The sequence below is a fragment of the Podarcis raffonei genome, chromosome 5, assembly GCF_027172205.1.
Source record: "Podarcis raffonei isolate rPodRaf1 chromosome 5, rPodRaf1.pri, whole genome shotgun sequence".
Classification (NCBI taxonomy): Eukaryota; Metazoa; Chordata; class Lepidosauria; order Squamata; family Lacertidae; genus Podarcis; species Podarcis raffonei.
In genome coordinates this window covers 13,541,563-13,559,156 of record NC_070606.1, presented here as the reverse complement: position 1 = coordinate 13,559,156, position 17,594 = coordinate 13,541,563, and the positions used below count along the sequence as shown (strand labels likewise).

The 17,594-nt window shown below is 46.3% G+C and overlaps 1 protein-coding gene across 10 annotated transcripts in view; it reads right to left on the bottom strand.

Annotated features, from left to right (window-relative positions):
* Positions 1-4,667: 4,667 nt before the first annotated feature.
* The window catches only part of PTPN20 (protein tyrosine phosphatase non-receptor type 20), a 24,448-nt gene continuing 11,521 nt past the window's right edge, over positions 4,668-17,594 (bottom strand). For 4 of the 10 annotated variants that reach the window (XM_053387910.1, XM_053387909.1, XM_053387911.1 and 1 more), the window contains exons 3-10: positions 17,325-17,398; positions 13,717-13,823; positions 12,858-13,000; positions 11,940-12,030; positions 10,259-10,596; positions 8,352-8,567; positions 7,263-7,325; positions 4,668-4,971 (exon numbers count right to left, since the gene is read on the bottom strand). In XM_053387910.1, the coding sequence (XP_053243885.1) occupies positions 4,903-4,971; positions 7,263-7,325; positions 8,352-8,567; positions 10,259-10,596; positions 11,940-12,030; positions 12,858-13,000; positions 13,717-13,823; positions 17,325-17,398 (1,101 nt within the window). In that variant the 3' untranslated portion in view covers positions 4,668-4,902. Of the gene's footprint in view, positions 4,972-5,192; positions 5,316-7,262; positions 7,326-8,351; positions 8,568-10,258; positions 10,597-11,939; positions 12,031-12,857; positions 13,001-13,716; positions 13,824-17,324; positions 17,432-17,594 lie in introns of all 10 variants that reach the window. The other 6 variants (XR_008330393.1, XM_053387914.1, XM_053387913.1 and 3 more) reach the window with 6 other exon arrangements.

The window sequence follows — 17,594 nt, the reverse complement described above, 5'->3', positions numbered from 1 at the left end:
TGGTTTCCGCCCAGCTCCCCACCGCAATTATCACAACTTATAAGGTTTGGCGGTTAGGCGTTGGCTTATTGGAATGTGTGGGAGGGGAGGTGCGGCCATCACCTGCCCCTCCTGGAAAAGGATATTCCGGTAAAGGAATCTGGGGGTTCTGGTTCTCGTCCGAAGTCTGCTTGAGGGGCTAGGGCCATGCCAGGACCACAGGAACCCCAGGGTGAGCTTCGGTCGGTCTTCATCGATGTTGCTACCTCGTTTGTATTTACCCTTTCAGACTACCAGCCAGAGAGGTGGAGTCAGTTATAGTCTATAGCCAATGCCTAAACCAGTACCGATCATCTTTGGCCAAAATTTGCCCAATAACTTAAACTAAAATTTGTGTCTGTGTGAAGTTATTTACAAGGGGGGGTTGGGGGCCTCAAAACGCAAATGCATTAACTTGGCCTAGTTGTTAGCACCTGAAATATACTCAGAGTCGAGAGTGGATTTCATGCTCTTTATTTAGCTCATAGTGGTGAGGAGGGATGGAAGTTCCCCCACAATATCTGCTTTATATACATTATTTACACAATGGGCCCCACGTGATTGGCTAATTCTGGGATTCTCCTGTAGGCCAATCAGGTTGTGGATTCACTTCCACCTGGAGCTGGATTGGGTGACTCCTGCTGACCAATCATACTGCTGCATTGTTCTAGGACCAATCAGACTGTTGCATTCTGAATCCTATTTTTCTAGGATCAATCAGACTGCTGCATTTTGGATCCTATTGTTCTAGGACCAATCAGACTGCTGCATTTTGGATCCTATTCAACTCAGTACATAACAGCACCCAAGAAGAAGTGCTCTTTTTGGAGTGTCTTGTACTATTGCAGTCATAACAGTTCTTATAGAAGCAGCTGAAGGCTGGAACCAGAGGGGACTCCGAAAAGTCTGGTGCTAGGGTTGAAAAACAGCTGCATTTATTTGAATGGCATACAGCTACTATCTTCCCTCCTAGCTCCAAATGGAAAAGGAAGTATTACATACTTGCCCTGAAATCGTGCTACGTAAATACATAAAAAGCACAACCTGCTCTTGCAGGACCAGGTTGGGGTCTTTTCTTCCCCCAAGAACTATAGCCTGACCTAGACACGCAGAAAAATGCTGGTAAAACCCAGAGCGGGATAAGTGGACTGCAGTCGGGGACCGTGGTTTCGAATGCATTTGACATGTTTAAACCACCCTCTAAAAGTAAAACAGCAAACTCTAGCATACCAATAAGATCCATCACCTGTGTCAAGTTGTATTAATTTCCTTTGTGCAGAGAGTTGCTTTTTTTTTAGGTTTTAAGGCAAGAAAGCATTTAAAATGGTGTGTCAAAAGTTGCACAGTTCATTCTCAAAACTCTGGCGCAGTTTTTCATCCGTTGTATACATAGACCAAGCAGCAGAGGTTGTGTCTTCTGAGATGTGTCTTCTGAGCTGCGGCCCACAAAAATAACTGCAATGGGTAAAATTCTGTTCTTCAGTCTAAAATCTAAAGCCTCTGTTCTTAATTTTCTTGTGAGTCAAATCATGTTGCTGAATGTAAGCTATAGCTGGGGCCAGAGTCTTTCAAACTGAAATGGGAATCATGCTTTTGCACTTAAAGGTTGCTTATTTTAATATTTTTTTTCATTCAAACATGTGGAAAGATGGGCTATGAGTTAAAAAATAATAATAACATGAATCTTTAGTTTATCGTGTCTGCATAAGATCAATGGGGTCGTATTCAGTAGTCTTGGAGACCATAATTGAGCAAAAGTTGGTAAACGTTTTCATTCGCAAACTGTTTTGAATCAAACTGGTACAAATAATTTGTCCCATGTATGCAGTTTTAAATATGACATTCAATATGTATACAACCTTGTAATGTAATATTTCTGCAGCTAAATTTGGCTAATAAAAACACAGAAGAAAAGAATGGAAAGGAAGGAAAAGCAACTCATAAACTTAAAAAACTCTATTGGTCCACCCACAGGCAGGAAGTACATCAGTCCCTACCTATATGTTTTACCTTAAATGAAGTTCTGCATCATTTAAGGCGATACTTACGTCAAAACCCTGAACTACTTCTGGCCAGTGGGAGTGCAGGCCTCTTCAGCTCTGTTCATTATAGTGGAACAATTTGATCATGAGGAACATTTGGCTGTGTTTGATGGTCTTGGTCTTCTTGTACCAGGTTGTGATTTAAACACAAGCTATTTATTACCATTTTGCAGAGTAAGGTGCAGTATTGCAGGCAAAAGTCTACGCTGAAACTCTTAATGTGGGATGCGATACATAAGTAGCAGTCAAGTACAACATTCCTTGTTTTCCTAGAGTGGACATGCGGGGGAATGTTTAGTCCAGCCAGTCAAAAACTTCCTGTTTCCTCCTGGCTGGGGCATACTTCCTTTGCATGTGACTAGAGGTGGGTGTGACCTTACCTGTCCAAGTAACAAAAAGGACAAAGCACGTAGCACTCTCTCTCTCTTTTTGACTTATTCCGTCGTTGGAGCAGCTTTTCAGCTAGAGATGCTCTGTTGGCTTCTAGCCAACAGAAGACACTGGGATTCTCCCCATATGGGATAGCTCCACATGTATATAGTAAAGGTAAAGGTATCCCTGACCATTAGGTCTAGTCGTGGCCGACACTGGGGTTGCGATGCTCATCTCGCTTTATTGGCCGAGGGAGCCAGCATACAGCTTCCAGGTCATGTGGCCAGCATAACTAAGCCACTTCTGACGAACCAGAGCAGCGCACGGAAACACTGTTTACCTTCCCACCGGAGCGGTACCTATTTATCTACTTGCACTTTGACATGCTTTTGAACTGCTAGGTTGGCAGGAGCAGGGAGCTCACCCTGTCACAGGATTTGAACTGCCGACCTTCTGATTGGCAAGTCCTAGGCTCTGTGGTTTAACCCACAGCGCCACCCGCGTCCCCCACATGTATATACTTTGTAACTAAGTCTGCCTTCAGGGATCACGCTGTGCCCTGCCAGATGTATGTAAACTTTTTTTATTTACTTATGAATAAGACTGTGGTGTCTTTATTCTTTTACGAGGGATATTAAGGGAACTTACCAGGAACCTAATAGTGAGAGGCTTACAGAAGCTTGCAACCAGCTATCTGCTGTGTGTTTAAAAGGGGGATGTGAAACTCTGCTAAGTAAAGGAACTTGCTAGCGCAACAATAAACAATATAGCCATCCTCTCCTGTCTCCCTGAACATTCCCACACTTAACTGTGTATACTGCCTATTTCTAAAAGGAGGTGACCTTTCTCTAGGCAGTCTGCTTCCGAAACATCTCTCCCGTAAAGGCATCACCCTGGCAAAAGTTTGGTACCAAACCCACAGGCATGAGAGAATCAGCAGACTAGGGCTCTCCTGCACCTGCCAATTCTCCCCAGCAGATGCCCCCGGCCGGGCCATTTCCCCCCTGAGTTTGGAGCACAGCTGGGGGATGATCTTAAATGGCTGAGTGAGCCTGCTAATTCTCCCAGGCAAATGCCCCCAGCCATACAGTGTTGGGAGGGAGACCTGGGGTTGATCACCCAGATTTCTCTTGTGATGGGTAATTTCACTGTAAGGCACACCAGAAAGATGTCATGGATTGCATTAGGATAGCCAACCTGGTGCCTTCCAGATGTTTTGGATTCCCATCAGTCCTTACCAACATGGCCAATGGACAGCGATGAAGCGAGTTCATTTCATCTATCACGAGATTATAGACATGGAGAAGTTAGATAGGTTCGGAGGGTTGCTTCGTGATTATTAAAAATTTCCATCCCAGAGATTGACTTGGCATGTAGGGGGAAAAAACATGTAACTTGAGATGTGTGGAGAGTGGCAAAAGCTGTAGCTTTTTACTGCTGACTTGGGGATCAGGCAGCTTTTACAGATACCGGCTGCAAGTTTGGAAACTCTGGCTCAGTCAGAAATGGCACTTGCACCATTCTCCTTAGCACACCTTACTTACATTGTGTACAAAACTGTGCTCGTTCCTTCACGACAATTCATACTCCCTTTGAAAACTGTGTTGAAATTTCAGGGCATGGGTTTTTGCAGGGAGAGTAAGAACATGAATGGCTCCAATGCAAACCTGGCAACCTCTCATTTTATCCAAAGGGCTGCATCACAGATTCCCTGCAGAAGCCATTCTAGTTGGGCAGCTAAATTTCAGAAGTCTAGTGTACTAGATGCATACATACATGGCCATTCTGTTATTAAAAACCAGCCAGCCAGCCAGCCACTACCTTTTCTTGAATCAAAACACACTGGATTAAAAGATGAGGTGCCTGTCATTTCACAGTCCTGGTGACAAAAACGTTGTCTCCTGCAACTGCTAAAACACTTTCTCTGCGAGTTTCATCTTCTACTTAAAGGCCATGTCCTATCACCAGTGATAAAGCGAAGCAGCCAAGGAAGCCTGGGTTTGAGAAGTCATACTTCTCTAGCTTGAATGAGAATGGGGGGGGCATTGCCATTGGAAACAAGCCACCTCTATTCAAAACACAGGCCTCCCCCCCTCTTTTTCAGGTGGGTGAAGACAGCAAGGTCCTGTGTGGCTTAAAGTCTACTACCTTCCAGCTGCCATTCATCCGAGGGACAGAGCCACGCAGCCAATTAAGCCCAAACCATTACAAATTACAAATACTAGCAGAACTGAATTCAGTTGCAAGCAGATTTTTTTATGGCTAGTTACCAGACATTTGTCTACACCCACTGTGTCAACTTTGCCTGCATAAAGCTTTAGAAATCCACGTTTGTCAAGCCCTGAAACAGGAAAAAAAAAAAATCCCCACTTGTACAGCACCTCTCATGGCCATCTCGATGGAAAGAGTTTCAAGTAACAAGGCGGATCTGAGACAGGTGGCGGCAGCGTGGCTTTGCTTATTGCGCTGGCTAGGAATTCGTGCTCTGAATGTTCTTCAAGACTTCAAGAGCTAGTTCGTAGCAAAACATATACTGCTCCTGGGCATGAAGAAGGAAACAGCCAGTTATATTCCTCATCACAGGATGAAAGACAGAGAAAACTTGCTAGGCTCGTGAATGTTCTGGCTCTGGGACAATCCGAGTCTCCCCCCTCTTTCCCAGAGCAGAATTATTTCATCGCTGAGTCTGCAAAGACTCAAGGAATGTGTTGCAGCACAAACTTGGCATAACCTTGAGCCAAAGCCTACTTTCTTTTCTACCTGTATTACTCTCGTATTTATAGTTCTCTTTGCAAAGCAACGGATTAGAAGCCACCATTCCTAATGCAAGCAGATGAGAGAGAGACTATTCAGTGGGGACAATCGCTTGGCTAATGCTTGCCGCTGTAGGATGTGAAACACAAGAGCAGTCAAGTACAACATTCCTAGAGTGAACATGTTTACACATGGGGAGGGATGTTTGTCCAGCCAGCAGGTAAACTTCCTGTTTCCTTCTGGGCTGGGGCAGACTTCCTCTGCATGTGACTAGAGGTGGGTGTGGCCTCACCTGTGCAGATAATGACAAAAGCACAGGGCAGGGCAGCCATCTTTCTCTCTTTCACCACATGCATCAAAGAAGCAACATCTACTGAGTGAAAGATGCACTCTTGGCTTCCAGCCAAGAGAGGACAAAGGGACTGTCTTCTTATGAGATAGATTTCACGTGTATGTTACTTCATTAAGCTAAGTCTGCCTTCTGGGATCTGATTGTGAACAGAATGATATGTGAGTAAACTCTTTTTATACTTTTGTAAAAGGCTGTGTTGTCTCTTATATTTTATGAGGGAATAAGGGGAAAATAGGGATGCGGGTGGCGCTGTGGGTAAAAGCCTCAGCGCCTAGGGCTTGCCGATCGAAAGGTCGGCGGTTCGAATCCCCGCAGCGGGGTGCGCTCCCGTTGTTCGGTCCCAGCGCCTGCCAACCGAGCAGTTTGAAAGCACTCCCGGGTGCAAGTAGATAAATAGGGACCGCTTACTAGCGGGAAGGTAAACGGCGTTTCCGTGTGCGGCTCTGGCTCGCCAGAGCAGCGATGTCACGCTGGCCATGTGACCCGGAAGTGTCTCCGGACAGCGCTGGCCCCCAGCCTCTTGAGTGAGATGGGCGCACAACCCTAGAGTCTGTCAAGACTGGCCCGTACGGGCAGGGGTACCTTTACCTTTACCTTTAAGTTATTATAGAGGCTTTAGCGAGCCTGAGCAAACACAGCCGCTGCAAATTTAAAAGAAGGGAATGTTACTCTGCTGAAATTGTGCAACTTGTTAACACAAGTTGGATAAGGATATAATCAGACAATATATCCTCTCCTGCATCCCTGAACATTCCCACAGCTGCTACAGTACTATTTCGGTTTTAGGTTTCTCCTTCAAATAAGGAGTATTTCCCCCTGAAGAAGTGTGGCAAACAGAGAGAGAGAGATGGGCAAGCTTGCCCCTGCTCACCTCAGATAGACTTGACGTTGCACTGACTTACCTGGAAACAACAACCAGAAATAACAGGCTTCATTTCCTGAGCTAATCCAAGGCTCTAAATCAGGGTTTCCCAAACATGGGTCTCCAGGTGTTTTGGGACTACAACTCCCACGATCCCTAGCTAGCAGGACCAGTGGTCAGGGATGGTGGGAATTGTAGTCCCAAAACAGCTGGAGACCCATGTTTAGGAAACTCTGCTAAGATAAAGCAAGCAGGACCTCCCCTCTTCCTTTGCTAGGGTGTTGTCCTGAAGACCCTCCCCTTTTGAACATTTGCTTTTGCTCTCTAAAAATTACTATATAGGGCCAGTTACAGGTTTTGAAAAATCCAATCACGTCCAATTCCAATGGAACTGAAATCCTGCTCTCTTGGGAAATTAAATATCCATGCAAACACATAATTGCAACATCATTCATTTGGCTTTTCAGGGGATTTGCAATGTTTGGGTCAGGATCCAAGTGGTCACATAAGCAAGAGAGCATGCATAGCTGAGGGGCCAGAAGACACACCGGGCTTCGGGCAGATATCGGGCAGCCCCACAAGCTCGGGGGACAGATATCCGCACGCCTGGGGAGACCGGCGCGACTTCCTGCCGGGCTCCCTAGGCTTGCGGATAGCAGCCTGTTCTGGGGGCTGGGGTCGGGGGAAGCTCGGGAATCCCCTGCCCCAGCCCCTAGCCTGGGGGGGGGGGGAAATAATTCCCCCCTTCATTTCCCCCCCAAAAAACTAGGTGTGTCCTTTGGGCCGGTGCGTCCTATGGGGCGAAAAATACGGTAACTCTGTGCAGTTTGTGCAAGGAGACAATTGAGCTCGATCTCCTTACCTTGGTTTGAATCATGCCACAGCGCTGTTGCCGCAAATTCGTTACTATCTGCTTGATGTCAAACTGCGGGAATAAAGAAGGCTGACTTATTTGCCACCCTTGGGGACCAGTAGGAGGGGGCAGCCCGGGCCCACGTCAAACTTCTGACAATAATGGGGCAGCCCCCGCAAGAACTCTTCTGAGGCAGGTCAGTATTCTGATTCCTGCATTTTAGCTAGGAAGGAACTAACTCTGAGACAAGCGTTTGGCTTTCTGATGCCACCTGGAGAGTTCATGGCAAATGGCGAGGTTCCTTGGAGGTTTTTAAACAGAGGTTGAATGGCTATCTGTCATGGATCCTTTAGCTGAGATTTCTGCATTGCAGGGGGTTGAACTAGAGGACTCTCGGTGTCAGGAACGTGCTCCCCCCCCCCCGAGCTCAGCAAAAGAGTCAGCCTCGGAAATTGAGCTGAGTGAAGAAGAGGCTGACTGTAGATGAGAACGGTCTGTCTGATTTTAGAGAGCGCAGCCTGCAGCCCCTCCTCTCCAGGGGAGAAGCAGTTAGCTCCCAAGGGGAGGAAGAGTTGGAAGTTGGTCAAGGCATTGCCAGGCAACCAGCAGATAAGCCAGTGTTGGAGGCTGAATCTTCTGAGGAAGAGGTAGCCCAGCCGTGTAGTCTTAAAACGAGGAGATTAGAAAAGCTCGGAGAGCAACGGAAGGGAAGGAGACGAAAGACGGGATTTTGGCGTTCTTCTTGTTGGGGGAGGAACGATGAGTCAGACTGAGGAACTAAGATTAATGAGAGCAGGCAGAACGCCATGCTCTGAATGTGTTTTTCTTTTAAATAAACTTGTATAAAACTGACGGAGAGTCTTTCGCTGCTTATCAGGCTGCTCGCCTGACAGAGATCATCACTGTACACTCGGGGTCCCTTCCAACTCTACAATTCTGTGATTCTACAAAACCATGAGTCCACAGTTGGGACTCTTGATTCTGAGATCACCACAGCTCCCACCAGTCTATTCAGCCTTTCTCACTGATTGTGCACATAGCAAGCATCCCAACACAGCATGCCTGCTAAGGATGGAATGAGGATTTTAGTGAACTTACAGGCATATCTTTTTCGATGTAGCTCAACAGAATATCCACACAAAGCAGCACTCCGCTCCTTCCAATCCCAGCACTGCAGTGAGCGATGATGGGGCCTGACTGGTGGATTTTTCTCATGTATCGGACAAATTTGACAAGATCTTTTGATGACGTGGGAGTGCCGTGGTCTGGCCAGGATGTAAACTGGAGGTGATGCACAGACCGCTTCTCAAGTGTCTGCAGCAGAAGGAGTCAAAGAACTAGCCGTTACGCAATTAGTCGTGGGAAGATTCCCCTCTTCTTAAATCAGAATTCGGGAAACCAAGCAATTCAGTCGAAATCTGGTCTGCATCCCCTCACGCTACTAACAACACAAAACCCCCATGCAAGCCCTGCTTTTAACAGTCTCTTGTTGATAATAATTTTAATACAGTGGTACCTCGGGTTACATACGCTTCAGGTTATAGACGCTTCAGGTTAAGACTCTGCTAACCCAGAAATAGTGCTTCAGGTAAAGAACTTTGCTTCAGGATAAGAAAAGAAATCGTGCTCCGGCGGCACGGCAGCAGCAGGAGGCCCCATTAGCTAAAGTGGTGCTTCAGGTTATGAACAGTTTCAGGTTAAGAACGGACCGCCGGAACGAATTAAGTACTTAACCCGAGGTACCCCTGTATTCTGTTTTTAATTTTTGTAAACCTCTTAAAAGTTTTATTACAATCAGTGCTTTTTTTCTGGGGGTACGCATACCTCCAAACATTTTGTGAATCTTTGTACTTTTGTACATTTATTGTATTTATTTTTCCTGAAGTGAACTATAAAATGTTGATTTTCTTGAGTCTAAATGAGAGTACCCCTAAACATTTTTTAAAGAAAAAAGCACTGATTACAATTAATTTGTTAAATAAAATAAATGTTGACCCCACCCCCCATCTGTCAACCACTGTCTTGGCCTCTTCCCTTTCCACCTACAAGGTGGCTGTGAAGGGACAGGATTACTAGATTCCTCTCTGAGAGGTCTTATATTCCAGCATCTTGAACATTGAAACAGCATTGTAACAGCCAAGGTCACAGGCAACAGGGAAACATACTTAGGCCAAGGCGTTCCAAAGCAGGACACAACTCGTTAACAGTTCCAAATGCACATCTTCCAAAATGCTTCCTCCAAAAGGGGAGGATTGAATGCCTTGCCCTGCGCAAGACTGGAAACAATATTATCAGACAGGCAGGCTGGAGGTTTGTGCTGATTTGGCATCACTGAACAGAACAGAAGAAAAATTGGGCAAAGAAAGGCAGCTTAATCACTGTTCTAATGATGCACATAGCTCAACCATCACTTTCCTTGTGCAAACGGAAGAAAAATTCAGCAAACATATATAACTTAATCATGGCCTGGGACCCTCGTACCTACGGGACCGCTCTCCTGGTATGCCCCACGGAGGACCTTAAGGTCCATATATATAGCAACACCCTAGTGGTCCCAGGCCCTAAGGAAGTTAGATTAGCCTCAACCAGAGCCAGGGCCTTCTCAACACTGGCTCCGACCTGGTGGAACGCTCTGTCTCTTGAGATCAGGGCCCTGCGGGATCTGATTTCTTTCCGCAGGGCCTGTAAGACAGAGTTGTTTCACCTGGCCTTTGGCTTAGAATCAGTTTGATTCCCCCCTCCTCTTTCTTTTTCCTTTCTCCTCCTGTGAAGAAGCTGCATCCTAATGTTTTAATGTTGTATCTTAATCTTTTAAATTGTATTTTAATCAACTTGTTTTTATTATTGGTTGTTAGCCGCCCTGAGCCCGGCCTTGGCTGGTGGGGGCGGGGTATAAATAAAAATTTATTATTGTTATTATTATTAATCACTATTCTCATTATGTGCATAGATCAAGATTGGCATCTGTGACAAGTCTCTTTCTTGTGCAAACCTGGGCGCCATACCTGTTTCTTTGTAACTTCTATCACTCTAATGATGAAGCAATCTAGGATCTGGTAGTTACTCATTCGCAGCTGAAACTGACTCAGATCCATTAGAGTGTCCTGGGGGGGCTCAGGCCAGTAGCGGTGGCATTTGGATGTTCCTCGCTCCGTTTCTCTTGTTATCATGGCAATGACATTGGATTGGTTTTCCCAGACCATTTGCCAGAAGTCGTTCACGGTGGAAGGCAGAGGCCCCTGGGTGGAGATGTAGAAGAACTCTTCCTTGCCCACTGGCACGCGGATGTAGCTGGCATTGATGTAGCCTTCGGCCTTTCCGAGGGGAACCCGCGTTTTGTCGTCTAGGAAGGAATACAGAAGAGCCCTTCCAGGCCTCTAAGCCTTCTCTGCAGTCTGCAGACTACACCATGAAATATTTGTTAGAATTCCTGCTCCATGATTGCAGTCATGGGATTGTTGTCTATCAAATGATGGTATATGTTTTGACTCCACAGAGTGGGAAGTGACGGAGACAGGATGTTTGTGTTACTGTGTTCCGTGAGGTGGGACTATTGTCCTTTGTTCTTTTTCTCTTTGCTGTCTGATGCTAGAGAGAGAGGGAGCCATGTTGCAGTGCTCCGTGTGTGTTTATATGTAAATAAAGTAGATTAGCCAAAATGCTGAGTTGCTGAGGTCTGTTACGCATGATGCGCAAACTCTGCGGATCCCTAAGTGTGCCGGTGTCTGTTGGCATCGGTCGCTGTGATGTTCGGGCTGAAGAAAGCTTTTGAAGCTCCCGAATGATTCACCAGGAGGGAGAGAACATGCCAGTCGGGCATGGGTCTCTACCAGGGTCCTACTCGAGTGTAGGCTGAGCTCCTGACAATACTGACATGGGGTGCTTTCTAACAAAATATCCCAAGTATGTATCTCTTTGTTTACAGCTTGCCCGTGTGATGCTGTTTTTATCTGTTTCATTGGTCTCGATAGTTGCCTTGGAAGTAACAATACTGAAGGGGCAGAGTACACCTTTTCTAAACAAACAAACAAAGAGGAACCACTGCAAATAGTGTCCCAATTCCCCTCCAAGACAGAGTATATCATGGCCGAATACAAAACACAGCTGGGAGGTCTAGGAAAATCAACAAGGAGACCCGCTACCTATAGTTTCTTGGTGCAGGTCACCCACCAGATTGACTGAAGGCATTTCAGTCTCAAACCATGCTGGAGCCAGACTGGATTGGGTCCAGAAAATCAGCACCATCCAGGACGAGAGCCTGGAGAAAGAGCTGCAAGTCGGTAGGCTGCAGCTCTCTAGTTGTGTGGCTGGGGATATACACAGATTAAATCCCTTAGGGACCAGGTTCAGAACATTCTGAAAGTCCAGCCTGTTGTGTGCTATTGAGTTACAGCCCCACACACAAAAACCCCAAAAGGAAGTAAATATATAATATAAACATGACCTGTAAATTGTGTGTGAGCTATAGAGCTGGTTTCTCATATTCGAATGAAATCGAATTATTGTAATTGTCCAGTGGAAAATCTTAAGGCCTAGGCCCAAGATTTAAAATCACAGGTAAATGTTCTAACCAACTAACCAGGCTCCCTAACCAACTGAGCTGGCATTGAGCAAATTATACGTTCTGTCCTCATTCATGCATTTTCCTTGCATTCTCCCTAGACCACCACAGAATCAAATCCTTACATGGGAGGATATCTCGGTATCTGTTCTTTTCCCGGTTTTCTGCTGCTGCAGCAATCTGGCAGTCATCGGTTGGCTTCATGTGCTCTAAGCTCTAAAAGAAAGGTAAAATTCAACATCCTTCATTTGCAGAGACATGAGTAGGAGTATATATGTTGGGGTTTCATGTGTGTGCATTCAGTGAATCCATTTTTCCTCTCTTTTTTTTGTAAGAGATAATCCATCTGATTCATAGCTAGCACTCAAGTCTAAAGGTAAAGGGACCCCTGACAATTAAGTCCAGTCGCGAACGACTCTGGGGTTGCGGCGCTCATCTCACTTTACAGGCCGAGGGAGCTGGCATTTGTCCGCTTCAGCAGACAGTTTTTCCGGGACATGTGGCCAGCATGACTAAGCCGCTTCTGGCGAAATCAGAGCAGTGCACACAGAAACACCATTTACCTTCCCGCTGGAGCGGTACCTATTTATCTACTTGCACTGCGTGCTTTCGAACTGCTAGGTTGGCAGGAGCTGGGACAGAGCAACGGGAGTTCACCCCGTTGCGGGGATTCGAACCCCCGACCTTTCGATCAGCAAGCCCAAGCCCACAGTGGTTTAACTCACAGTGCCACCTGCGTCCTTAACATTCATGTCTACTAAACCTTAAATGTTATTAGAATTGTCATGGTATTTCTAAGTATCTAAACAGGAGTTTTCTGTACCTTCTTCCAGAAACAGAACACATTTTTCTCTCAGTATTTCAGAGATACTTTAAATCAGTACACACTTACCGGGAAGCAACCCCTACCAAATTCATGAGCAGACACGGGTACGGACTGCACCATAACAATACTGGTACAATTGTCTCATAATGTAGGAAAATAATTCTGCTTATTGCTGCTGAAATAGCAACACTCAGGCCTGAAGAGGTAGAGCACTCACCACATATTCCTTCAGAATCTCTTCCTGTTCAATCTGCTTTTGAAGCTTCTGGATTAGATTTTCAGTATTACAGTTTGAACCACTTTTCCTTTGCGATATCTGTGACATTTCAGCCAACTCTTCATCACTGACAAGTGACGCCCCTGTCGGATCGATATAAAAGGAATCGTTTGCTTTTGGTTGGGGAGGTCTGGCAGACAGGACTCTCCACAGAAAGGTACCTGCCTATTCCCAACTAAGCCAAGGCCCTATGGTACGAAGTCTCAAAGGCTGATATTCTGACCTTCGCATGGGACATAAGAAGGGGGAAGAAGATATTCCAGTCATGATGGGCAACTATACCATCATGGGAGCATTACCTGAGATCAGGTATTTGCTACAAGTTATTTTCTGTAGATGCTACTACACAGTAAATTCAAATGTCAGGGAGATAAATAACTATACAACTTTTAGAATACATCTAAAGGTACAGTGGTACCTTGGTTTTTGAACAGAACGCGGCTTCCGATTGGCAGCAGGAGCGCCCTGCAGCCAATGAGAAGCTGTGGAAGCCGTGCTGGACGTTCGGATTTCGAAAATCGTTCGAAAACCGGAACACTCACTTCCGGGTTTTGATCATTCGGGAGCCAAGGCGTTCAGCTTCCAAGGTACAACTGTAGAAGGCAGTTTTAATGTTTGGCTTTATTATGCTTTTATATTTGTGGGAAGCTGCCCAGAGTGGCTGGGGCAACCCACTCAGATGGGTAGTGTATTACCACCACTACTACTAGTAATAATAATAATAATAATGGTGTTGCTTCAATGAGACAAAAAGGTAAATGAGATTTATACCAGCTGATGCAGATATTTATGTAGGTACCTCTGGGCAGGGTAGACAGTCTCTTGGCTACGTCTTCATCTTCACTCACGTAACCCTCTGATTCTGTTGTTTCCATTTTCTGTGTTTCAAGCTTGTTTTTCTGCAGGCTGTAGAACGACGTTATTCACTTAACATCCTATATTGGAAATGGCAGAAACCGCTACCACGTGGCAGTGCTAAAGTTAAACAATCTCAAAGCACCTGACTCTCTGTTTTCTTTCTCTTTGCTGATTACTGCACAGAAACGTGGAGTCCCCTGTTGCAAGCTACACCTTTACCCCAACTTCTTTTGCACCAGGGGGATGCTACATGTCAGACCAAACTCCTGCTCAGTGGTTTACGAAGCAGTTTCTTTTAAAGAACAAGGCACAACTTGAGCGTCTTTGCTGCTCAGATCTGTGAGTGAAAATAGTGTGGAAGCTTTCATTTGACTCAGATCAGGCTGTTAAAATTATTTATTTGGTACTCCATAGGGTCTCTTGCAGTACTCCTGTTTTTGGCCATGCTTAATTCCTGCCCAACATGCCTCTGGTCCCAGGTCCAGGACCTTCTGGTACTTCAAGTCTCAACATATTAGAGCGAAGTGACATTTTATTCTGCTGTTCGAAGTCTACATCGTATCATTAATTAGTGGCCACTAGCCTAATGGTCAGCATCTTAAAAAGTAGAGACATCACCTTGCCAACGAAGGTCTGTATAGTAAAAGCTATGGTTTTCCCAGTAGTGATGTATGGAAGTGAGAGCTGGACCATAAAGAAGGCTGATTGCCGAAGAATTGATGCTTTTGAATTATGGTGCTGGAGGAGACTCTTGAGAGTCCCATGGACTGCAAGAAGATCAAACCTATCCATTCTGAAGGAAATCAGCCCTGAGTGCTCACTGGAAGGGCAGATCCTGAAGCTGAGGCTCCAATACTTTGGCCACCTCATGAGAAGAGAAGAATCCCTGGAAAAGACCCTGATGTTGGGAAAGATGGAGGGCACAAGGAGAAGGGGACGACAGAGGATGAGATGGTTGGATGGTGTTCTTGAAGCTTCCGGCATGAGTTTGATCAAACTGCGGGAGGCAGTGGAGGACAGAAGTGCCTGGGGTGCTCTGGTCCATGGGGTCACGAAGAGTCGGACACGACTAAACGACTAAACAACAACAACAACAGCCTAATGGTAAATATAAAATGAACGCGTGACTTTTGTGTAATTTTCTGTAAGCCATCGAGGTATTTTTCCTACCAGAAGATGGGGGGAAACTCTCATCACTCTCCAGATGTTCAGCCTGGGGAGCCTTAATTTAAACCCCAGCTACTAAAAGTAAAACACAAATTCTTAATAATAATACTCAGCACTTCCATAGTGATTCTGAGGATTCACAAAGTTAGAAGGCAACCCAGGGGTCATCTAATCCAACCCCCTGCAGTGCAGGAATCACAACTAAAGCTTTGCTCAGGAGTCACCAATGTTTTGGGGCCTGTGGGCACAAGTGGAATTTTGAGAAAGTACTGCAGGCACCAGTCACAAAATGGCAGCTCTTGGGGCCTGACAAAACACAAAACGAGTGAGTACAGACAGATCCCCGCCTGCATTACCTTCCGAGGCATCTCGTGCCTCTGTGAAATTGCATATAATTGAAACCCATTGAAAAAGCCTGCAAACAGCCCATTCTGCCCTGCCCTGCCCCAGGTTATGTCCTTTTAGTGATGTTTCAGTGACACCTTTGTGACGTTTCTGGGTCACTTCTGGGTTCACTGCGATGTACATATACACGGCTGCACACCTACTGAATGCACATTAATTGGGGGTGGGAGCGCTACCTGTACTGTGACGATTAAACCTTTCCCTAATGTGTTTCCAAACTAACGATCTGTTTAATTTCTGCCTGCCACACAGCTCCTAAAGGCACAGGAACCTTGTTTTCCTCAATAGGTAAAGGTAAAGGGACCCCTGACCATTAGGTCCAGTCGTGACCAACTCTGGGGTTGCGGTGCTCGTCTCGCTTTATTGGACGAGGGAGCCGGCGTACAGCTTCCGGGTCATGTGGCCAGCATGACTAAGCCGCTTCTGGCGAACCAGAGCAGCGCACGGAAACGCCGTTTACTTTCCCGCCAGAGTGGTACCTATTTATCTACTTGCACTTTGATGTGCTTTCGAACTGCTAGGTTGGCAGGAGCAGGGACCGAGCAACGGGAGCTCACCCTGTCACGGGGATTTGAACCGCTGACCTTCTGATCGGCCAGTCCTAGGTTCTGTGGTTTAACCCACAGCGCCACCCGCGTCCCTCAATACCAACCCTAAACCAATGCCTAGGCTGCCACCCTTTACACACTTACCTGGGAGCAAGCCCCATTGAACACAGAGGCTTCCTTCTGAGTAGCCATGTATACCATTGTACTGCAGGTTAAGAATATGGGGACTTCTCCATGAGTGCCTGGTCTTTATCTCATGCACTGCATGAGAATTTCCTAAACCTCTTTCCAAACATTTGGCTTCTGGCGGAGAGGGGGGGATTCCTTTAACATGTGTAGTAGAACTTACAGAAAATAACTCCTTGGGAGTATCTGATCAAACCCAATGAAATATGCATCCTAGTTGCCGGAAAAGAGGGCAAACTATAGAGATCCCTTGGACAAAAATAAGAAGAGATACTGTAAAAGTGCGCTGAAGGGGAGGGGGAAACAGCAGCTCTTTCGTACCCCAGGGTTTACTGTTGCTGATGTCCAACAACTCACTTGTCCATCAGAGCTCTGACTTCGCTCATTGGCTAAAAACACCGACAGCGGGAGAAGCCAGGCTGTCTCACTGAGCAGAAATGGTTTGAATTGTGCCTGCTTTCAGTCTCTGGCAATGCCCTCTTCCAGAAAAGAGCCCTCAGCACTTGGCATGGAAACGCCTGGCAGTGGCGACCAGGGCCTTCTCCCAGACAGAGGAGAGATAGGCTACGCCCCTCTATCTGGGGAAGCTAACTTTCACAGGAAGGACGCTGTCTAGAACATCTCCAGGGGAGCACCCAGAAAGGTGACTCACAAACACAAACTGAAAAGTGTGGAAAGAGGTCAAAAGGCAGGAAAAAAGGAGGATAGTGCCGCAGAGGTGCTTCTGGGGCGGTGCTTGTGTGTCCTGTCAAAAGGCTTAAATAATTGCTTAAATAATAAAAGGTAAAGGACCCCTGGACGGTTAAGTCCAGTCAAAGGCGACTATGGGGTTGCGGCGCTCATCTCGCTTTCAGGCCGAGGGAGCCGGCGTTTGTCCGCAGACGGCTTTCCGGGTCATGTGGCCAGCAGGACGAAACCGCTTCTGGTGCAACGGGACACCGTGACGGAAACCAGAGCACACAGAAGTGCCGTTTACCTTCCCACCGCAGCGGTACCTATTTATCTACTTGCACAGGCGTGCTTTTGAACTGCTAGGTTGGCAGGAGCTGGGACAGAGCAACAGGAGCTCACCCCGTCATACAGATTCGAACCACTGACCTTCTGATCAGCAAGCCCAAGAGGCTCAGTGGTTTATACCACACGCCACCTGCTCCTGGCTTAAATAATATGATGCAGCTGGCAGAGAATATACCTGTACTGTATTTTATGTGTGCTGATGGATTCAGATGTGCAAGAACCATACCTGCCTGAAATAACCTCCGATTTCCCGGGTTCATCCTTTCTCTTGAGAGGAGGGCTGCACTTAACATCTGTAGCCTAAGAAGAACAACGGCAAACTTGGTGAGTGATCTGAAACAAGGGCAATTGGAAATGCTGTTAAGATATACAGAAGACCACAGAAGCATGGTGAGCTCTGGACAGCTACTCAGAGTATCTTCCCATTGAGCCCAGGCTGAGGATGAAGGATAGATTTGTGGATGTCTTCTTGAACACAACGTTGGATCCTCTGTGC